General features: G+C 36.1%; 1 protein-coding gene and 1 pseudogene across 2 annotated transcripts in view; both read left to right on the top strand.

Moving 5' to 3' along the window:
* ZNF484 (zinc finger protein 484) overlaps window positions 1–23,493 on the top strand; it is a 28,623-nt gene extending 5,130 nt beyond the window's left edge. The window contains exons 2-5 of one of the 2 annotated variants that reach the window (XM_029204047.1): window positions 4,946–4,990; window positions 13,059–13,185; window positions 13,461–13,556; window positions 19,993–23,493. In XM_029204047.1, the coding sequence (XP_029059880.1) occupies window positions 4,946–4,990; window positions 13,059–13,185; window positions 13,461–13,556; window positions 19,993–22,319 (2,595 nt within the window). In that variant the 3' untranslated portion in view covers window positions 22,320–23,493. Of the gene's footprint in view, window positions 1–4,945; window positions 4,991–7,214; window positions 7,242–13,058; window positions 13,186–13,460; window positions 13,557–19,992 lie in introns of those variants that run through there. The other variant, XM_029204048.1, reaches the window with a different exon arrangement.
* Window positions 22,410–22,720, top strand: LOC114884817 (annotated as a pseudogene).
* Window positions 23,494–23,693: the final 200 nt, after the last annotated feature.

Raw genomic sequence — 23,693 nt, 5'->3', positions numbered from 1 at the left:
AGGTCAGTGTGCAGCAGTTGACAGTTGTAGTAAGCAGATTGAGGAGTGGGAGTGAGGAATTGAGTGTCAGGGTTGGTGATGACTTGAGGGACTGGTGAAGTCAGATAATGTTTGATACAGTAATTGCATTCTATGTGGATTACTGATTTTGTAATAATAGCAGTAATTAATATATAACAAGCACTTATGTGCCACACATGGACTGAGTGCTTTTTAAGTATTATAAAATTGGTTTATCTTAAAAGTATAAGGATGAGGAAACTGAGACTGAAGTAAGTTCTTCCGATTGTCACAGCTAGAAGATGGAAGACCTGGGATTCAAATGTACGTTGATTTGGCTCCACACCTCATATATTTCCCCTGTGCCACCCTGTTCCATACTGTTTGATGCACTCTTGCGAGGACAGCTGAGAGGCTGTCACTGAGTGGCACTCTCTCTGTCAGGATCCCTTTGTGTTTCCACAGAGCCCTGAGGTCAGACCACTTAGTTGAACCTTCAGGATCGTTTTTTCAGACTCCAGCCCAACTTGGCCCGATAATCACTGGCAGTCTTTGGACCCTCACTCAACTTAGGGCTCCTGGGAAGTCTGGAGTTCTAAGAAAACGGAGGTGAAGCTCATTGTGAACATGCCAGCCAAAAAGAGCTTGTCTCATAGATCCCATATCCAGTTCAAATCCTGGCTTGGCAGGAATGTGACAGTTCCTGTGAGTGGGGAGAGGGAAGCCCAGAAGCACGAATCTTCTCAGAGGTGGACTTGCTGAAACAAAGCATGATCCTTTGCAATGCGAACCATGCATGGCTCATGTCATGTACTCAAAGGCTGTTCCCTGTAGTGGGAGAGGATTTATTTTTTTAAGTTTTTATTATAGAAAATTTCAAACATACAGGAAAGTAGAGAAAATGTTATAATGAACCTACAAATGCCCTCATCACCCAGTCTCAATAATTACCAACCATTTGCCAGTGTTGTTTCACCTATCTCTTCTCACTTGCTTTGTTCTAGTTAGAATATCTTAAAACAAATCTTGGATACCATGTCATCTTACCCACAAATACTTTAGCATACAAATCCAACTGATGTGGACTTTTTTCCCCCACATAACCCCCAGGCCATTACTCACCTAACAAAAGTTACAGTAGCTCCTTAATATCATCTGCTATTCAATCTATAGTCAGAGATCTCTGATTATTTTGGACAAAGAAAGTTGTCATCTGCTGTATCAGTAAACAAAGGAAGTTGTGGTCAACAATCCATCAGCCACTGCACTCGCCCCCACTGTGCACCCTGAGGGGATTCAGGATGGAAAAAAACCAGGATACTGGCCCTAGATATTTAAGGTGCATATCAAAGCCATGATTTAATGAGCCCAGACTCTGAATCTTCCCATACATAGAGAACTGCTAAATTCATTAACTTGAGATGTCTGGATTTTCTTTTTCTTTTCTTTTTTTAAAATTTTTATTGGATATAGTTGATTTACAATGTTGTGTTAGTTTCAGGTGTACAGCAAAGTGAATCAGTTATACTTATGCATATATCCACTTATTTTTAGATTCTTTTCCCATATAGGCTATTACAGTGGATTTTCTTTAACAGTAATCTTTTCATGTTCCAGCTACCTATTTTTATTTTTTTTTGTAAAAACTCCTATATATCCTGGCTCCTCCCTTACCTTTTTGGAACAGTCTCTCAGAGCTATCTGAGAGGCTGCATCCTGGGCTTAAGTTCTCAGCAAGTCCGCCAAATAAAACATAATTCTCACCTTTTAGGTTGTGCATTTTTTTCAGCCGATGTTATCTAAAAAATGACTTTTTAAATTTTCCTATGAAAATTAAAAAAATACAAATGTAGAGAAAGTAGTATAAAGAAGCTTCATTTAGGGGACTTCCCTGGTGGTCCAGTGGTAAAGAATCCGACTTCCAATGCAGGGGATGTGGGTTCGATCCCTGGTTAGGGAACTAGGATCCCACATGCCACGGGTCAACTAAGCCTGTGCACCACAGCTACTGAGCTTGTGCGCCTCAACTAGAGAGCCCATGTGCCACAAACTACAGAGCCCACGCGCTCTGGAGCCCGTGTGCCATAACTAGAGGAGAGAAAAACCCCACGCCACAACTAGAGAGAAACCCTCGTGCCGCAATTACCCATCAATTTTCACAATTATCAACTCATGCCCAGTCATTTGTCGTCTATCCCTTCCTCCAATATTCTTTTTCTTCTGCTGGATTATTTTGAAGCAAATCTCAAAGATTTTGTCATTTTATCCATAAATATTTCAATATGTAAAATTCCTTTAATAAAAATAGCCACGGTGATATTATCACACCTTAAAAAATTACAATACATTTTAAAGTATCATTTTATGTGGATTGGATTGGTAAGATTTAGAGGCTTGATCAGATTCAGATTCCTTTTTTTGTTTTTGTTTTCTGGGGAGCAAGACTACTTCCCAGGTGATATACTTGATCAGGAGGCACATAATGTCTGGTTATCTGTTTTGTGATGTGAGCAGCCATTGACGATTGTTTCTTAGATCCATATTTCATTATGTGTGCAAAATGGACATTTCTATTTCTACCATTCCTTTACTTTGTCGACTTATAAAAATGCATAATGTGAGAGTTGAGAGTTGTCTTATTTGGGGCAAAATGAGGACCATAGCCCAGGAGACTGTTTTATATAGCTCTGAGAAACTGCTCCGAGAGCTAGCAGAGAGGGTCACTATTATATATGATTCAGGTGAAGGGGGTGGTACGTACAGTCAAGCACACATTTTGGCAAAGTCTTGCTGCTAGTCCTGCGAAGGTTGCTGCTAGTCACAAGGAGCAGATGTCTCTGTTAATGATTTTAATGCCTTTCTAGATATGAGGAGATGCAAGAATTTGGGCTCATAAAATATTCTCCTGAAAATATCTTACTATCTGCAGGGCTGTTCTGCCAGTTTTTGCCAGAGCATCAAGTGCCTCATTCCTGATCTCCACCCTGAACTCCTTTCAGGATGTGTTGAAGGTCAGCAGCTGCAGTGGCTAGTGACTTAACCCTTGTAGAGGCAGATGGCAAGTGCCAATTTTTAGTTGGCAACTTGTAGCTGGAATAATTATATAAGCAGAAAAAGAAATTCCTTCATGAAGTGTTTGGTTATGCTTGACTGACTCTTTTGCTTTTTGACAAGTTTCAAAAATAACGGTTTGATTCCCTAATACTTTCCAAAGGTGCTAGAAGTGTTCTCTCTCTTGATCTGGATGGCAGATGTGAAAAATAGGGGAAAGTGCTGTATACTTAATATTAATGTACTTTACATAAGTTATACCACACAAAAAAATTAGCAAAGAAGTAACCAAAATGTTGTTTATATTAGAAAGTGTATGTTAGAAGCAAAAATTTTAAAAGTCCATCATAAAAAGATACTGGGGAGGATAGGTCTAGGGTAAAAGGGACACAGTCCCCAATGTATGAGTCTCGATTGGAACATGCTTTCAACAAAACAGCAAGAAAAGGTTTTTCTGGGGTAATTGGGAATTTTAAATATGAGCTGAATATTAACGTGTTATAGAATTGCTAATAATTTTCTCAGGCATGATAATAATCTTTTAGGAGATTGATGTTATGAATTTAGGCATGAAGTGTCATGACATCTGCAACTTTCAAATGGTTCAGCCAAAGAAAAAGTATATACACCAGTATACTCATATATATGTATGCATTTACATGTAACTATATGTTTATATAGAAAGATTAAACAAATATGTCAAAATACTAATTGTTGAAACTAGATGGAAGGTATATGTGTATTTCTTGTACTAATAATTCAACTCTTTATGTTAGAAAACTCAATAAAAAAATTAGAGGGGCTTCCCTGGTGGCACAGTGGTTAAGAGTCCGCCTGCCGATGCAGGGGACACGGGTTCGTGCTCCGGTCGGGGAAGATCCCACATGTAGCAGAGCGGCTAGGCCCGGAGCGGCTAAGCCTGCGCGTCCGGAGCCTGTGCTCCGCAACGGGAGAGGCCACAACAGTGAGAGGCCTGCGTACCGCAAAAAAAAAAAAAAAAAACATTAGAAAACAGTGGCTTCTGTCAGTAAGTGACTTAGGTCTTAAGGTTTATTAACTAGAACCAAATCCACTTACTATGTTGTAGTTAAGACAAAGTTTCCATTGACAGTTCCCTTTTAAGAATGGGAAGCGGGAATTCCCTGTTGGTTCAGTGGCTAGGACTCAGCACTTTCACTGCTGGGTCCTGGTTCAATTCCTGTTCTGGTAGCTAAGATCCCGCAAGCCATGGGGTGTGGCCCCCCAAAAAAAGAACTGTAAGCAAAGAACAGTGAAAAAGCTAGCAGTCTCCCATTTTTTGGTCTTACTTATGGATGTTCTCACTACTTGTGATGGGCTGGTCACAGAAGCTCAGAGCAAAATCATTAAAAAGTTACTTTGCTTTTTACTAGCAAATAAGAAAAATATAAACATTCAAATTACTTATAATTTTACCATCACCCAAATATTATATCTGTTAACATACAGCTCCTTCCAGATAATTTTCTCCATGTGCATGAATTCATTCATGTATGTGTGTATGTACACACATATTGTTCAATGAAAATGGACTCATACTGTTTGGTACATATTTTTATTTTTACTTAGCATTTTAACACATTTTTCTACAGTAGTTTAATTTTACATGACATTATGTCTATGGATGCCCTATAAAGTATTTAGCTGTCCACAATTGTTATCAAGATGTTTCTAAACTTTTTTTTTTTTTTGGTATTAGCTGTGGTAAAACTCCTGGATTTAAATCTTTGTGCAACACAGGATGATTTTTTTATAATGTAATTCTAGGAATAAGTTTTTGGGTCAGTTGCATGGACACTAAATGATGTATATGTCCATGTGTGCCATTGACACACTTCCTTCTCTCATCGGTCCCTCTGTCAATCTGTTTTTTCAGATCTCTGCCCCTTTCCCAGAAGAACCAGAAATGACCAAGCCCCTGGTGAGTTCTTATTTGTTCATGTATTTATTTGTTGCTTTCTTTATTTTTTAGTGGATTTTAGGAGGCATCTATTAACCCATATAGTAAATGTGTAAGTATAAATAAATGAAAACTAAGATCAGAGAAAGTAAAGAAGAGATTATGAACTCCAAGTCAAGCTTGGATTATAGGTATATGTGAGTTGTGTGGCTTCACACAGTTATGAACTTTGAACTGTAAAATTGTCTCTGATCTTCCTGAAAGACATAGCAATGATGGAAGTGAAATACATGGTTTATATTGTTGAAAAGTAATTTATTTCATCTATAGTAACTATTTCCTGGTTTTTGATGTTTGAGAAAATTTTTGATAGATCTTCAGATGAATGGAGATAGGACAGTGTCTTTAACAACCCTGTTAGAAGTTCACTAACAGGTTTTCTATAGTGAGTTACAAAGCAGTGCTTTTCAACTTGCACATGACATCAGATTCTGATTTAATAGGACTGGGATTCCCACAGGATGTTAGTGCTGCTGGTGCAAGGACCACCTTGTGAGGCAAAGTTTTGAGTGAATGGATGTTGAGTTTTGTCAGTTGCTTTTTCTGCATCAGTTGACATGGTCAGGTGATTTTCCTTTTTAGCTTATTGCTGCGGTAGATTACACTGATTGATTTTCACATATTGAGCAGCCTTGCAACCTCTGAATAATTTCCACTTGGTCATGACATACACTTCTTTTTATATATTTGTATTTGCTAGTATATTTTTTAAGGATTTTGTATCATGTTTAGGAGGGATATTGTTCTGTTTTTTTCTTTCATTACTACTATGCATGGATGAAAGTCCCAAAACTCCACTTGGCTTTTTTCTTTTTCCATACCACTCCATTGGAGCGTGATGGGGCCCCTCTGTTCAGCCTGGCAAGAGTGGGAATCTAAGCTACGCACTGGGTCTTTGCTGATGGGCAGGGGATCAGGCCCAGAGTTTTCTGTTTATTTATTATGTTTGGCTGGAGCATGTTTTGCCTAAAGGTTTTCTGTTTCTAGATTGCCCCTTTCCTGGTCTTTTAGCTAGAGAGAGCAGACTTTTCTGTGAGTTTTTTTGTTGTGCCTTTGTTGGTGTTTCTGGGTTGTAGGCTTTTCTAGTACTTGGTCAGGGCTGTATGAGTCAATAGACTTCAGGAAACTCATGCTGTGTAGTTCCTTGGTTCCTGAGGTCCCTAGACAGTTTGCTTTTTTTTCTTTAAGCTTTCAGTCTTCTTATGTTTGCTTTATGGATAATGTCTATGGTTACTAGAGGTACTTAGTGGGTGAATAGGGACAAGTGCATCTACTCTGTTTTTCCAGGGGTTGAAGTCAGTTCATTGATTTTCTTTTAAAGGAGTTATTTATATATTAAGCATGGTCTTTTTTTTTTTTTTCAATTTTTTAACCTCTTTGTTCTTTGCATTTTAACTTTTAAAAGTAAATATTTAATTTTGAATATCATTAAGGTTATAGATATGTTTACTCAATCAAATAGTTTTTTGAAGCTTCATTTAAAAAAAAACAAACCACCTGTTAGCTGCTCTCTTATCCCTCAAACTGCAGTTTCTTAAAGGTAATCACATCACTCTGAATTCAATTGAACTAATTTTTTTAGTATTTACGTTCCCATGTCTAAATAACATGTTTATATTGGTACCTTTTGGTTTTCAGTTTTAGGCAGTTTCTACTGACTTAGCACAATGGAAAATAGGGATTTAACTCTCTTTCAGACACTTAAGGCTTCAACACTTATACGAACATTTCTTCTTCCCCTCCTTCTAATATAGGTATATCATAATTTTGGGTAAATCAATAGGCTGTATTTATTATTATGATTATTTTAATTATATTCACAGCTGAACCATTTATTTTACCTTTTATGCACTATTTTTTGTGTTACCTGGAATTAATTATTGTTTGGTTTAATCATTTGTTTCATTTTCCATATTTGGATCACTAATTCAACTCCACATTCTTCCCAGGTATATAAATATCTTCTCAATATGTTAAAATATATTAGATAATAACAGTAATCACAAACATTAATATAGGCTTACTATATGCTAGGCACTATAAACATTCTCTATTAACTGATTTAATCATAACCCCTTTGAGGTATCTATAATCATTATCCTCATTTTACAGAGAAGGAAACATCCACAGAGAAGTAACTTGCCCTGGGTCACACTGCTAGTAAGTGGTGAAGCCAGAAGTAAAACCCAAGCAATTTGGCTCCAGAATATAGGTATTTATTTCAGCTGTTGAAAGAAGCTTCCCTTAGAGTCTTTGACCTGCTTGAAGTTGCTCTCTATTTGATACTCATCTACTGACTTGGGGGTCTCCCTTTGGCATGATACTAGGAATTCCTTTCATGTCTCTCAAGTATTGGAGCTCTTGTTTTCTGGCTGTTTCCTGATTTATGCTTTCATTTTTAGAGAATATTATCCAGTAGCTCTCTAGAAAGTATTGTGTGGAAAGTAAATTTTTTGAGACCTTGGATGTCTGGAAATATTTTTATTTTACCCTCAGTAATTTCATAGCTAATTCTAGATTGTAAGTCATTTTTACTCAGAAATTTTAAGCCACTCTTTTTACTTTTACTATGCCATCTTTTCTTACTGGTTGTGATAGGCAGAATAATAACCCCCAAAGGTATCCACATCCTAATTCCTGAAACCCGTGAATATGTTACTTCACATGACAATAGGGACTTTGAAGATGTGATTAAGTTAAGGATTTTGAGATGGGGTGATTATTCTGGGTTATCTGGGAGGGCCCAGTGTAATCACAGTTCCTTATAAGTGAAAGAGGGAGGCAGAAGGGTCAGAGTCAAGGGGAGATTTGAAGATGCTACTCTGCTGGCTTTGAAGATAGAGGAAGGGACCATGAGCCTCTTAGAAGTCATATAAGACAAGGAAATGGATTCTCCCTTATAGCCTCCAGAAGGAGTGCATCCAACACACTGATTTTAGCCCAGTAAGACCTATTTTCAACTTCTGACCTCCAGAACTGTAAGATAATAAATTTGTGTTTTAAGTTTGTGGCAATTTGTTGCAGCAGCAATAGGAAACCATTACAGATTTTGGTACCTGGAAGTGGAATGATGCTGTAACAAATACCCAAAAATGTCAAATGGCTTCGGAATTTGGGAATAGAAACTGTAAAAATTTTGAAGAGTATAATAGCAAGAGCCTAGATTTCCTCGAACAGACTGATAATAGAAATATGAATGTTAACTCTGCTAGAGGACTGAGAATGAAGTGAGGAGCACACTAGGAAAAAAGTTATATTGTTTTAGAGAATATTTCAATTATTATAAACAGACTATTGATAGAAATATGGGTGTTGATGGTGCCGCTGCTGAAGACTCAGAAGGAAATGAGGAACATGTTACTGGAAACTAGAGGAAAAGGACATCTCTGTTATACAGTGGCAGAAAGCTTAGCTGAATTTTGTCCTGTAGTTATGTGAAAAGCAGATTTGTCAATGATGAACTTGTATTTTTCTCTGAGGAGATTTTCAAGCAAAAGGTTGAAGATGTAGCCTGGTTTCTTCTTCTTGGTTATAGTAAAATATGAATGTTAAGAGACAGATTGAAGGAAGAACTGTTGAGCAAAAAGGAACTAGATTTGATGTTTTGGGAAATTTGGGGGCTATCAAGATTCCAAAAGATGCTAAAATTAGTTTCACTGTAGGAAAGTATGCTCTTGAGAGAAAGTCAAGGGTGTGGAAAGATGTTTGTATATATTTCTAGGTTTTTAGAAAATGTAGGTATTTAGCAGGATGAATAGGGTGGAATGCATTTAACTTTTTTTTTTTTTTTTGAACTGGAAGTCTCAATCTTTGCTGTTAATTTGATTGTTTAGTTTATTTATATTTAATGCAATTACTGATATACTTGAATTTATATCCGGGGTTTTTTTTCTTTCTTTCTTTCTTTTTAAATTAATTAATTAATTATTTTGGCTGCGTTGGGTCTTTGTTGCCGGGCACGGGCTCTCTCTAGTTGTAGAGAGCTGGGGCTACTCTTTGCTGTGGTGCCTGGGCTTCTCATTGTGGTGGCTTCTTTGTTGTGGAGCATGGGCTCTAGGCACACGGGCTTCAGTAGTTGTGGCACATGGGCTCAGTAGTTGTAGTGTGAGGGCTTAGTTGCTCCGCAGTATGTGGGATCTTCCTGGACCAAGGCTCGAACCCGTGTCCCCTGCATTGGCAGGCAGATTCTTAATCACTATGCCACCAGGGAAGTCCTATATCCAGTTTTATTAGTTTTATGTTTGAACTGTCTGTTTAATATTATTTTTACATTCCTTTCTTGACTTTCTTTTAGATTAGTCAAAATTTTAATTTTAATTTTGTTAACTTGCTTGTTATACATTCTTTCATTTGTTTCCCTAGATATTACAATATCCATTTTTAACTCATTATTACCTTTCCCCCTTCTCAGTAGATACTAAAACACCTTAATTCCATTTGCTGCATTTAAATTCTACACATATTTTAAACTTCACAAGATATTACTGTTACTGTTTTTGCATAGTCAGTATTTACAGTATTGTAAAGTGGGATTTGAGAAACTTCTTGAATCTTTGAGTTGCTGTCATTCACCATTACTTTTTCAAATTTTGCTTCTGCCTCATATTCTCCCTCTTTATCTTCTCAGACTACAATATGTTATTCCTTTTCACTGTGTTGTACATGTGATACGTCACATGCACTTGTGTTTATTTTATTAAAAAAAAACTCTGTGGTCTGGTTTGTATATTTTCTGTTTGCTTGTCTTCCATTTCAGTAATTCTGTATTCTGCAATTAAACCTCTCTCAGTTCTTAATTTTAGATACTGAATTTTTCAGTTTTCATTTGATATCTTTATTATAAGTCCCATTTTCTCTAATGAAATTCTCCATCTTTTCTTCTAACTCCAAAGTGCTGTAGGACTGTTTCTTTTGAATTCTTTTCCTCTGGTTTTGGATATTTGGCCCCATTTTCTGATAGGCATAGGATTTCTTTTATTGTATCAAAACATGTATAAAGCATTGTAGAAGATCTAGATTATGATATCTTTCTCAATAGTGATTTCATCTTTCCCTGAGCAGATAGAGTAGAAGATGAACATCTTTATCCAGTCAGGCACAGTGTTATGTTGAATCAAGGCTGAGTTTAAGCCCTAATAATAGTCTACCTTTGGTTCACTCTGGCCACCTAAGATTTTCAGCTGAGAGCCTGGTTTGTCCTCTGTGGACCCTCCTCCTGATAGATGCCAACTCTGTCTTCTTACCAGACTACTAAAATTTTGCTTTGCTTTTCAGAGGTTATTCTGCTTAAGTTTTTAGTCTTCTGCCCATACAACCCTAGAATTTGACAGATGTCCTGAGGGGAAAATTGGCCATGTGTTTGAGTTCTGGTTTCTCTGTCACCCAACTGTAGCCTTCTACTTGTTCAAAGCTGGATTTTCACCTTTTGCCACACCCAGAATTGGTAAATACTCCCAGTGTAAAAGTGTCTGCGTACATCAACTTAAATCTTCAATGTTCTCTTGAGAGTCTTAGTACCTAACAAGCTTCCAGTACTTCCAAACAGATGATTTCAGTATTTCATCTGGCATTTATAGTTATTCTTGGAAGAAACACTGGACTGCCACAAACTATTGTATGCCATCTGGAAATGACAGTGCCTCAAAAGGGTCTCCTTCACATACCATATATATTGCCCATTTAAAGTGTGCATTCAGTGGGTTTTAGTGTATTCATGGAGTTGTGCACCCTTTTTCACAGTTGTAGAACATTTTCTTTCTTTCCCTCCCTACTCCGACACATACCTTTTAGCTGTCACACACCCCACCCCCCCACGCCGACATCCTTCCATTCCCCCCTAGCCCTGGGCAACCAGTAGTCTTCTTTCTGTCTCAATAGGTTTGCCTGTTCTGGACATCTCATATAAATAGAATCATATAATATGTGGTCTTTTGTGACTGGCTTCTTTCACTTAGCATAGTATTTTCAAGATTCATCCATATTGTAGCATAAATCAGTATACTTCATTTCTTGTTATGGCTGAATAATCTCTTGTATGTATATACCACATTTTAAAATTCATCATTAGTTGGCAGACGTTGCACTGGTTTTATTTTTGACTATTAAGAATAATGCTACTATGAACATTCCTATACAAGTTTCATGTGGATAAGTGTTTTTATTTCTATTGGGTATGTACCTAGAAGTGGAACTGTTGGGTCATATTATTCCTTTTGAGGAAGTATCAGACTGTTTTACAAAATGACTGCACCATTTTACATTCCCATCTTTACTGTATGAGGGTTCCAGTTTCTCCACTTCCTCACTAACACTTGTTATTATGTGTCTTTTTTTTTTTAAATTATAGCCATCCTAATGGGTGTATTTTTCTGATGACTAATGACTAATGATTTAAGCAGTTTTTTAAATGTCAGAATGAAAATTTTAATGTCATTTATTATTTTGCTACAAAATAATCATAAAAATACAAATAGGCACAAACAGCATTTTTAAAATTATAATCATCTTAGTGAATTTGAAGGGTATCTCTTTGATTTGAATTTCAATATCCCTTATGACTAAAGATATTGAGACCCTCTCATGTGCTTTTTTGGCCATTTGTATATCTTCTTTGCAGATATGTATATTCAGATTCTTGATCCATTTTTAATTGGATCATTTATCTTTTTATTGAGTTGTAAGAGTTCTTTATCTATTCTATACACAAGTCCCTTATCAGATATATAATTGCAAACATTTTCTCTTAGTCTTTGGGTTGTCTTTTCACTCTCTTTTTTTAAAAGTACACCTTTTATATGTTTGTTTGTTTGTTTTGGCTGCGCCACAGGGCATGTGAGATCTTAGTTCCCCAACCAGAGATCGAACCCATGCCCCCTGCAGTGGAAGCGCAGTGACCTAACCACTGGACCACCAGAGAATTCTCCCTGTGTTTTCACTTTCTTGATGGTATCCTTTTAAACACAAAGTTTTTAATTTTGATAAAGTCCAATTTATCTATTTTTTTCTTTGGTTGCTTGTGCTTTTGATTTTATATCTAAGCATTGACATATATATGCTACCAAATGTAAAATAGTTATCTAGTGGGAAGCAGCAGCATAGCACAGGGAGGTCAGCTGGGTGCTTTGTGATGACCTAGAGGGGTGGGATAGGGAGGGTGGGAGGGAGGCTCAAGAGGGAGGGGATATGGGGATATATGTATACATATAGCTGATTCACTCTGTTGTACAACAGAAACTAACACAGTATTGTGAAGCAATTAGTCTCCAATAAAGATCTATTAAAAAAAAAAGAAATCATTGCCAAATCCAATGTCACAAAGATATACCCTTAGCTAAAACTTAAGAACATTTAGGTCTTTTGATCCATTTTGAGTTTATTTTTTTAATATGGCATGAGGTAGGAGTCCAACCTCATTTTTTTGCATGTGGATGTCCACTTGTCCTAGCACCATTTGTTGACAAGACTATTTTCCCCCTTTTAAATTGTTTTGACACCTGTGTTGAATTATCAGTTTACCCTAAATATGAGGGTTTATTTCTGGATTCTTGGTTACATTCCATTGAATTCTATCGTCTATACTTATACCAATACCACACAGTTTATTGGAAAAAGAAGCCTATTTTATTCATCTTTTTTAAAGAAAGAATTGACTTAGTAGATTGATGAGTGCAAAGTGAAAAGCAGAAGATATATTCTAAGTGAAGTGTTAATGAAATATGGCATACATAGAAAAGAATGCACAAATTATGTATGCAGCTTGATGAGTTTTCACAGCTTATTCTTTTGTAACCAGTATACAGATAAAAACAAAACAAAATAAAACTCCAGAATATTATCAGAACCATAGAAAGAATGGCATGATACTTTTAATATTTATTTTTTCCTTGAAATAATAATGTAAAATTTAGGTATTTAGTGGGAATCTTATATGTCATATCATGTTAAAAATTATTAAAAATAAGTTTCTAAACATCTTGTTCCTGTCCTGCAATCCTGATCCTTTACATTGAATAAGCATGTGTTTTTCCAGGGATCAGTGTCTTTCAAGGATGTAACTGTAGACTTCAGCAGGGAGGAGTGGCAACAGTTGGACCTTGCTCAGAAAAGTCTATACAGGGATGTAATGCTGGAAAACTATTTCAACTTGATCTCAGTGGGTAAGCACAGCTCTGCTGGGTAAGGCTGTACCTAATTGAGTGTATTTTCTTTCTCAGTGGAATTTCTGAAATCTGTGAGATTTCTGAGGTACGTGGGACTTCTAAAGACTGCAGGACATCTGAAGTGTGTAATAGTTTTGTCCTTATTTTTTGTCCTATGTTCTTAACAATATTATGAATATACTTCTGTTCCCCATGAACTTTTCTGGAAAGTAAATGGAATATTTCATTGTATGACCTCTGAAATCAAGTATTTTATCATTTCCTGTTATTAGGGTGTCAAGTTCCCAAACCAGAAGTCATTTTCAACTTGGAGCGGGGAGAACAGCCATGTATGTTGAATGGTGAAATCTCAAGCCAGAGCTATCTAGGTGAGTAGGGAACAAAAAGCATAAGAGATAGTACAACCGAACTGCAGTTGTACTGGCAGAGGCTGACAACTTTGAAGTGCTATTATTATGATGTTTCTCAACATTCTGAACTTTTGGAACTGCATGGATAGAGTTGATATTGGCCCCTTGGACATCTAAATGCCATCCCCACTTCAGGCCCCTTCCAATATCAGTGTCTTTGTTGCTTGACTTTTTTTTTTTTTTTAGCAGAGTTCCCTGTGCTATTCAGTAAGTCCTTGCTGGTTGTCTATTAAATTAAATTAATTAATTAATTTAAAAACCATCTTTATTGGAGTATAATTGCTTTACAATGGTGTGTTATTTTCTGCTTTATAACAAAGTGAATCAGCTATACATATACATATATCCTCACATCTCCTCCCTCTTGCATCTTCCTCCCACCCTCCCTATTCCACCCCTCTAGGTGGTCACAAAGCACTGAGCTGATCTTCCTGTGCTATGTGGCTGCTTCCCACTAGCTATCTGTTTTACATTTGCTAGTGTATATATGTCCATGCCACTCTCTTCATCCCACTTTGCTTGACTTTTTAGGAGGGATGTGCTACAACTACTGGTATTTTGGATTTAAGATACTGCCTTTTTGCTTTTCCTCCCTTTTTATAGCATTTTTTTATTCTTTTTACCTCCATCAAGGTCTTAAATCGTTTTCTTACACATTCAGGGGCTCATAGAGTTGCTTTTTAAAAAAATTACTGTGGGTCACACTCCTGCTGATTTCTTTTCATTGTTTTTCTTTTCCCTTAGTGCTTCAGAATTGTCACCTAGAGATGGCCTTATTATATCTTCTCCCATGCCTCTCCTCCAACTGTTGACTTTTGAGGGTACCATTACCTACAATTGGGGACAGCTTTTTATTGTATGTGATATTAGTAATTATGCTTCCTGACATTTTCTTCCTACCTGGCTAGTGTAACACAACACTCACTAGGTCTTTCTGATTAATTTATTAATTTTGATATTTTACAAAAAGTTTCTGTACCTTGTGTGCAGGAAATTGAGTAAATTACAGTCCCCAGTTTGTAGTCAATATATTCATCACTCTGTTTAAGCTCCCCTTCTTATTTTATTTCTTTCATAACTTTTTTCTTTTTTTTTTTTTGCCACACCCTGCAGCATTGCAGGATCTTAGTTCTCTGACCAGGATCGAACTGTGCCCCCCTGCAGTGGAAGCTCAGAGTCCTAACCACTGGACAGCCTGGGAATTCCCTATTTTACAATTAAAAATAAATTTTATTTTATTTCTTTACTTATTCCTTTTAATCCTCACTTCCTGTTTGTTTTTATTCTTCCCAGAGGCAACTGCTCTATTATATTTGATATGTTTGCAATCTATCCTTGTATTTGTGGGGTATTTGTAAAATTTAAATTGTTGGTCATTTTAATTTATAGAAATGGTACTGTGCTGTATGTCCTACTCAGTTTCTTATTTTTTTCTCTCAGAACTAAATTGGTTCATGTTACAATGTGTTTTTCTAGTTCATTTCTTCTAATTGACGCATACATTTCATAGTGTGTATATATACCACATTTACTTGTCCAACTTTCTAGCTACTACAACTAGTACTGTAATAATTTCTATTCTTATAGGAAATGAGAATTTCTTGAGGAAGAGTAGTGGGATTGTTTTATTACTGAGTATACTAATACTTTATTTCACTAAGTATAAACATGTTGTTTTCTAGATTGGATGTATTAGTCTGCAATCCCCTGAACATACAAGGGCATCAGTTTCTCCACATCCCTGCCCATATTTTTAATAATTTCACATAATGTGGCTAATCTGATGGATTTTAATTTCTAACTATTGTTTTAATTTGTGTTTCTCTAATAACAAAATATTTTGAACATCTTATCATGTACCTTGTAGTAGATCCTGACTTCATTTTTGGTATTTGACTGCTGACACCTTCTAAACTTCACCACTGTCTCTTCACCTTCTGCCCCACATCTGGGCAAACTGACAAGAAAGCCCAGGTGCTCTTTCCCTTGGTACTAGTGGGAAGTTGCACTCATCAGTCAGCTTAGCCCCATATCCCAACCACCATAAAAAACCCAAGCAAGTTTCCTTTTCTTGCTCTCTTAAGTCACTTTTGGACCTGCCTGGGAGCTCTCCCTTTAAAAGCCTCATTGTGTGAGTAATGAACCTTTTCACACCTTATTGGTATGTGTGTCAAATCATCACTCTTGACATTTGAACCAAATTTGGGGTGGGAGTCCATTCCTCCTCCGCAGGTGACTTAACAGTTGATGTAGTAAGCAGGATCTTTAGGCGATGACCACCACCAGGGGGTCTTTCTTCTCTTGTTCTGTGGCTTTACTGCTCTCTGGTGAGTATACACTTCGAGCTGTGTTACTTTATGCTACATTTGCTGAGTGCCACAAGTCTCTGTCATATTTTTTTTTTTTCTCTGTGGGTGGGTGAGGATATATTTATTCTCTCAGAGTATACTTAATAAGTGGAAATAAGAATCAGAGTAAATAATCACATTTATATGTATATTTTGTAGGCTGATTAGCAATAAGTGAAATTGAAATAAAAATGACAAACATAAAAACATCAAAAAACAAATAACAGTTAAAACAATGATGGCAGGTACATTGAGAAACAGGTACAATGCTGAAAGCTCTGTAAGTTTAGCCAAATCTTTGTGGAAAGAACTCTGGAAACATATAATAAGTGATATTAAACTGAACATGCTTCCTGCCCTGGAAATTCTACTTTGGGGACATACTCCAAGGAAGTAAGCAAAAGAAAAGTCAAGAAGTTGACACAAAGATTTTTATGGCTACACTATGTATGAGGATAAACTAAACATCCCAAATGGTCCAAACAGAGGAAAAACTACCATAGCTATAAAAAAAATTATAAGTATAGGAAGTACTAATATACAGAAATGTACTATGAAATGTTATGTGAAAGAAGCAAAAACAAATAATCAACACAGAGTTTAAATACATGTAATGTACACACAGACCTTAGCAGGGTTTATAAGATTTTAAACAATATAAATAAATTATAATGCTCTGTCATATTTTTAACCAATTGAAGTTGTAAGTTATTGGCATTATGGGACATAAGTAAAGGACAATGCCTTCGTTAAAGTGGCCTAGACCTATCTGTGTGTCTCAGATTGAATCATGTGTCTCAATTCTGGCATAAGCCTTTCAGGGGAACAACTGATACCTTACACATATAAGGGCCCATCAGGTGGCTGCTTGTGTGGAGGAAGAGCAGTTACAGTGCAGCATGCTAACAGCAGATGGTACACCTTTCAAAATTTTGTCATATTTTATTGTGCTTTTTGCTTTTCCCTGTGACTCATCTTCTCAAATAATTCTTTATGCTCTTTCTACGAATTTTTCTCTTTTATAAAATATCAATTAGATGCCCTCCTCCTTTTACTTTCCAGTGATATCACCAAAACCATGTCTGTATTTACTTATGCCTGGATTATTCTAACCCTATTTGGATGTACTGTTTCCTTTTTTTTTTTTTTAACTTTTTTTCTTAGATGCTGATTAAAATATTCTGCTTATCTTGTCATAGCTATATGGTGCAAAATATTATCTAACATATGACAAATTCCTCTCTCAATGGGTTTATAAACTAAAGGAAGAACATGCCTCATATTTGCAATTCACATTTATCTCTGTTTAGTTTCCATAATCATGTTTACTTTGTTTTAACACTTTCTTTAATGATACCCCTGCGTCTGACCCTTTATTTTCTGGCCTATCTGCCTATTCAGATAATCCACATACTTATGCTTTGCTCTCAGGTTTCACTTACTCCTTGAATTGGACCTAACTATTACAGCATACATTGCTTTTCCCTTTTCTAATTCTTCAACCCCCAGAAATTCAGAGAAAACAACATTAATTTGTGTGATAACTGAGTCTTTTACCTCTTTTTTAAAATGTTTCCTTAGTGAATAGTTAGTGAAATTAACTTCTTTAATTTATGTGATAGGCAGAGGAGGTTATTTTGTGCTATTTCAGAGGGATTTGAAAATTTTTCTGCTAGGAGTAATTCAAAGGGCCAATAATTGTAATTAGAAAGGGAAGATAACTGCAAGAAATGTTTAAAATTTCAGGCTTTGAGCATTAAGCATTTGTTATTGTGCAAATCTATGCCGATTAAATATGACTATGAAAGGCTCAGAAATATCTGTGTTTGTTTTTAAGTTAAAAGAAAAGAGAGTCTTCCTAGAGTTGTGCTGAGATTTGAGATTCATTTTCAGAGCATAGAACCCTAAATGATCCATGAAGAAAATGAATTTTGAATAGGAACAGAGGACCAGAAAAAGGAAGCTTAATGGGGAAAAGGAAAAGAATAGATGTTTGGATTCAGTAATAAAATAGATTTTAGTGACTGGTGGAAAGATAGCTTGCATACATTCATTTTATTGGCCTGAATTATGACTCTGTATTTTATTGAATGAGTAATTCAATGTGTGACAGAGGAATTATGGATAAACTTTTTACCACAGGAGCAAACTTTTTGTTTGGTAATAATGTAAATGTTGTCAGGTGTAGCAATGGATTTATAAGCTAAAGAAAGTGAAAGGTTGCAAAAGATGAAAATCCATGTTTAGAAATCAGTATTAGAGGTCCTCAGGATTAATGAAAGCCATTAATGTGTGTGAGTAAAAATGTAATGTAAAAAATAAAGAATGTGTTTGGGGACATTACAAGGCCTTAGAGATAGAATGAAATGGATATGAGGTTAGACTGTGTCTATATTCAAGAATAATCTAATTTTTACTTAAATATTTACTGAGAATCTTGTCTTACACACTATTCCAGAATTTGGAATATTAGTGATTCTTATTCTGGGCAAGAATGGTATATTGGAGTAAAACTAAGCCCCTGTCACTGAGAGACCCCCAAGAAACAGTGACTTAGAGAATATAAACATTGACCCATCACATGACAGTTCCAAAGTGAGTGGTCCAGGTCTGCCAGGCCACTCTGCTTCCAACGACTATTTAGGGACAGAGTTTCTAGAAAGTCATTGCACCATCATCTCCTAGAGCAGGGGTCGGCAAATATTTTCTGTAAAGGCCCAGAAGTAAATATTTTAGGCTTTGTGAGGCATGGGATTGCTGTCATAATTACTCAATTTTGTTTTGAAGCCCCAAAGCATCTATAGACAATACATCAACGAATGGATGTGGTTGTGTTCCAATAAGAACTTTATGGACATGGAAATTTGAATTTCATATAGTTTTCATGTACCATGAAGTATTACTCTTCTTTTGTTTTTTCAACCATTCAAAACTGTAAAATCTTTTCTTAGCTTTTGGGTAGAGGCCTGGATTTAGCCTGAGGCTGTAGTTTTCTTATCTCCGCCTTGGGCATTGCCAGCTGCAAGTCTGGAATATAGCCAGTGGGAAGAGGAGAGGGTTTTGGGAGACACACCCACTTCCTTAAGACCTTGGCCCGATTACAACAAATATAATTTTTACTCCCATTGATTGGTGATAACTGAATTACTTGGCTTTACCTAATGACAAATGAGGCTGCACAGACCTATTGTTTTTTTGTTTTTTTTAGACCTATTTTGAGGCAGGCACATGCTTGGCTACAAGCTTAATACTGTTGAAGGAAGGGGACAGATGGACAACTTTCAGTCTCTGCTTCAGAGTTGGCCCTTTTTGCTGTTATATTCTTCCTATTAGATGCATGTATGTGCACCCCAAACAGGACATAAAGAATTGAATCATATACATACATTTATTGTTTGTAATGGTAAAGCTAATTCAGGATGACTGAGGCTACAATAGTTTTCTAAACATAAATAAGTTGGTATTTAGGGCACAGTGGTTAATAGGGAAAAGAGAAAGCAGGGAGATTAAGATTTATAGATGAAGGATAGTAAGAATCTAGACTCAGAAACACTTCTTTTTAGCCACTTAGTTTGTCACTTTGTTTTTCTGACCCCTTACTATGTAGTTCTGCTACATGCACAGAACTGATGTACTTCAGTTTGAATCTCATCTTCCCCAATTACTAAACATTTGATTTGGACACCCTACTTAACTCTTCTGTGGCTCAGTTTCCTCATCTGTAAAATAGGGATAATAATAACACCAATATCAAAAGGTTGTGATGATGTTTAAATGAGTTAGAACTTGGAAAAATGCCTGGCAAATCTAAATGCTATTGTTTATCAGACAGCAAGTTAATGTAAATGCTTATTTTATTATTGCATATTATTATATATAAAGAGATTACTACACATATATTTATTCATATATTTATCTATATTTAGTATTATGTTTATATAAGCCTCTTCCATTTCTCTGTGTTCACCCTGAATCCACTCTATGTATCATCCCTTCTGTGTTCTGCTAACTGTTCTTTGTGTGTTTTATTTTATTTTATTTTTTAGATCAGGGTATTGGTTTTGAAACGTCACAACAGGGAATGTCTGAAGAAGTTTCAATCCAGTTTGAGAGAATTAATCTCTTCACAAGAGATGACCTGTATTCCATTTTAGAAGAATTGTGGCAAGATGATGAACAGACAGGGAGATGTGAGGAAAACCAGAACAAACATTTAAGTCATGTTGCCTTCATCAACAAGGATACACTAGCTAATGAGGGAGACTGTGAATATAATAAAGACATTAGGAAAATGTTTCGTGTAAACACATACCTTGTTCCTTCAAGAAAAAGACTCCATAACTATGACTCATTTCAAAAGAGTTTGAAGCCTATTGTAAGCCTATGTAATTATAATAGAAACAATGTAACAGAAAATTTTGATAAGATTATTGGATATGGTAATATCTTTACTCATATGAATTCTCATACAGAAATGAATGCTTGTGAATATAATCAATGTAAGAAACTTCTGAGTCATAAGCAAACTCTCATTCAACATCAAAAATTTCATGGGGAGAACCTCTGTTTATTTTCTAATTGTGTAAAACTTTCCACCCATAAGTCACACCTTTTTGCACATCAAAGGCTTTATACTGAAGAGAAACATCATGAGTGCAGCAAATGTGAAACAGTCTTCACTCGGAAGTCCCAATTTGTTGTACCTCAGGTTTATACAAGAGAGAAACCTTATATATGCACTGAATATGGGAAGGACTTTTCCCTCAACTCAAACCATGAGAAAACTCCTCACACTGAGGAGACTGATTGTAAATTCAGTCCACATGAAAAAGCCTTTATCCCAAAGTCAGATCTGTTCAGACACCAGAGAATTCATACTGGAGGGAAAAAACCCTATAATTATAATGAATTTGGGAAAAATGTCTCTCAGAATTCAAACCTCAATATACAGAAAAAAGTTCATACTGGCGAGAAACACTTTGAATGTACTGAATGTGGAAAAGCTTTCACAAGGAAATCAACACTAAGTATGCATCAGAAAATTCATACAGGAGAAAAACCCTATGTATGTACTGAATGTGGGAAAGCCTTTATCCGGAAGTCACATTTTATTACACATGAGAGAATTCATACTGGAGAGAAACCTTATGAATGCAGTGACTGCGGAAAGTCCTTTATAAAGAAGTCACAGCTCCATGTGCATCAGCGAATTCACACAGGGGAGAATCCCTTTATATGTTCAGAATGTGGGAAGGTCTTCACCCACAAGACAAATCTCATTATACACCAGAAAATTCATACTGGTGAGAGACCCTATATATGTACTGAATGTGGGAAGGCCTTTACTGACAGGTCAAATCTCATTAAACACCAAAAAATTCATACTGGAGAGAAACCCTATAAATGCAGTGACTGTGGAAAATCATTCACCTGGAAGTCACGGCTCAGGATACATCAGAAATGTCATACTGGAGAGAGACATTATGAATGCAGTGAATGTGGGAAAGCATTTATTCAGAAGTCAACACTGAGTATGCACCAGAGAATTCATAAAGGAGAAAAACCCTATGTTTGCACTGAATGTGGGAAGGCCTTCTTCCATAAGTCACATTTTATTACACATGAGAGAATTCATACTGGAGAGAAACCTTACGAATGCAGTGATTGTGGGAAATCCTTCACGAAGAAATCACAGCTTCATGTACATCAGCAAATTCACACAGGAGAGAAACCCTACAGATGTGCTGAATGTGGAAAGGCTTTTACTGACAGATCAAATCTCTTTACACACCAGAAAATTCATACTGGTGAGAAACCCTATAAATGTAATGACTGTGGAAAAGCTTTCACTCGGAAATCAGGCCTCCATATACATCAGCAGTCTCATACTGGAGAAAGACATTATGAGTGCAGTGAATGTGGGAAAGCCTTTGCAAGAAAATCAACACTAATTATGCATCAGAGAATTCATACAGGAGAGAAACCTTATATTTGTACTGAATGTGGGAGGTCCTTCATCCAGAAGTCACACTTAAATCGACATCGGAGAATTCATACTGGAGAGAAGCCCTATGAATGCAGTGACTGTGGGAAGGCCTTTATTAAGAAGACACAACTCCTTGAACACCATCGAATTCACACAGGAGAGAAACCATATATGTGTGCTGAATGTGGAAAGGCCTTCACCATCAGATCAAATCTTATTAAACACCAGAAAATTCATACTAAACAGAAACCCTATAAATGTAGTGACTTTAGGAAAGCCTTCAACTGGAAAGTACAACTCAGTATACATCAGAAATCTGATACTGGGGAAGTAGAATGCTCAGTGCCACAATCATGGTGTGGGGATAAAAGTTTTGAGGAGCTATAGCTTGACTAAGAAGCAAGAGGTAACCAAAGTCACTTTATCTAGTCAGAAGTATGAATATCTGGATCTCACAGCTGACGTCCAGTTTTATACATATGGGGAGACACTCTGGAGAAAGTGTTTAAGCAGTGTTTAATGGCCATGCTTGGTTACTTGGGATTGTCAAGCCCCTGCAAATAGTACATTTGGAAGGAGATAACTTGGCAATCTTTCTTGTTTCACATTTTGGATAAGGAGCTTTATAAATCAGGGCTGTTGAGTTTTTCATGCCCTGCATAGCAAAAATATTCAATGTTGACCAAAGGAATTTCTTAATGAACAGTGTTCTAAGAAAAATTTTCATTGTCCAAGCACCCTAAGGACACTGAAATCAAGGCAACAGTATAGACAATTCAGGTCTATAATGAAGAAAAGCTAGACGTTTTTGTGAAAATTGACATTAAACGCACAAAGAAGGACTCTACTTTTTTTTCCTTTGGGAAGTCAGTATTATTTATTGTTTATAATGTTTACTAGTGTGTGGAAATTTGGATTCGTAAATTTAAAATTAACAATTTGACTTTGAGATTGGCAAAGCAGAACCACAGACTTACCTGAATATTCACAGGCATCTTTAAGTAACCAATGTGTTCCCTCGTTTACTAATTCCCTGCCATGGCAGCAGATAACTCATGGCCAAGAGGTATAAAGTGCTCCCAGCCTATATCCCAAAAGTGATCAATGATGTAAGCAGCACCCCATAGACTACCTGTCACACTAGAACTAGCCCTGAGATCATGGAATTTAGCTGCAGGTTACAGATTTAGCACTCCTGATTCTCAGCATCTTCCACAGAAACCCCTACTTTTTACTGATTTCTGTTTGAAAAAGAAACAAATTAAGAAAATGAGTTTTAAAACCTAGAATTCTTTCCTTCGAATTTCGTTAATGCATTCTCTACATATTTATTATTACATACTAGGTTATTATGGGGCAATTGTCTTGCATTTGAGCTTGTATTCTTAGAAGATAGCTGCACATTTGGAAGAGTACTATTTCCTTTCAATCTCTACAAATTAATCAATTGTTTTCAAATCCTCTATATTCTTAAATTCTTAATCCTCTATATTGTATCAGATACTAAAAGAATGTGTGTACTAATCTCCCAGAATAATTGTGAATTTGTCTCTCTTTTAGAGCTACCAGTTTTTGTTTTATATATTTTAAGTCTTTGTCTTTACATATATTCATATTTAGAATTGTTATACTCTTTCTGGTTAGTTGAAACAATCATTATAAAATATCTGTTTTTTATCTCTGGTGGTGCTTTTTGTCTCAAAATTTACTATGTAAGATATTAATACAATATGCATACTTTACTTATTAAAGGCTAATGTA

Source organism: Monodon monoceros, unplaced genomic scaffold (genome assembly GCF_005190385.1).
Source record: "Monodon monoceros isolate NGI ecotype Baffin Bay Population unplaced genomic scaffold, NGI_Narwhal_1 Super_Scaffold_5, whole genome shotgun sequence".
NCBI lineage: Eukaryota > Metazoa > Chordata > Mammalia > Artiodactyla > Monodontidae > Monodon > Monodon monoceros.
This window is presented reverse-complemented; position numbering and strand designations above follow the sequence as displayed.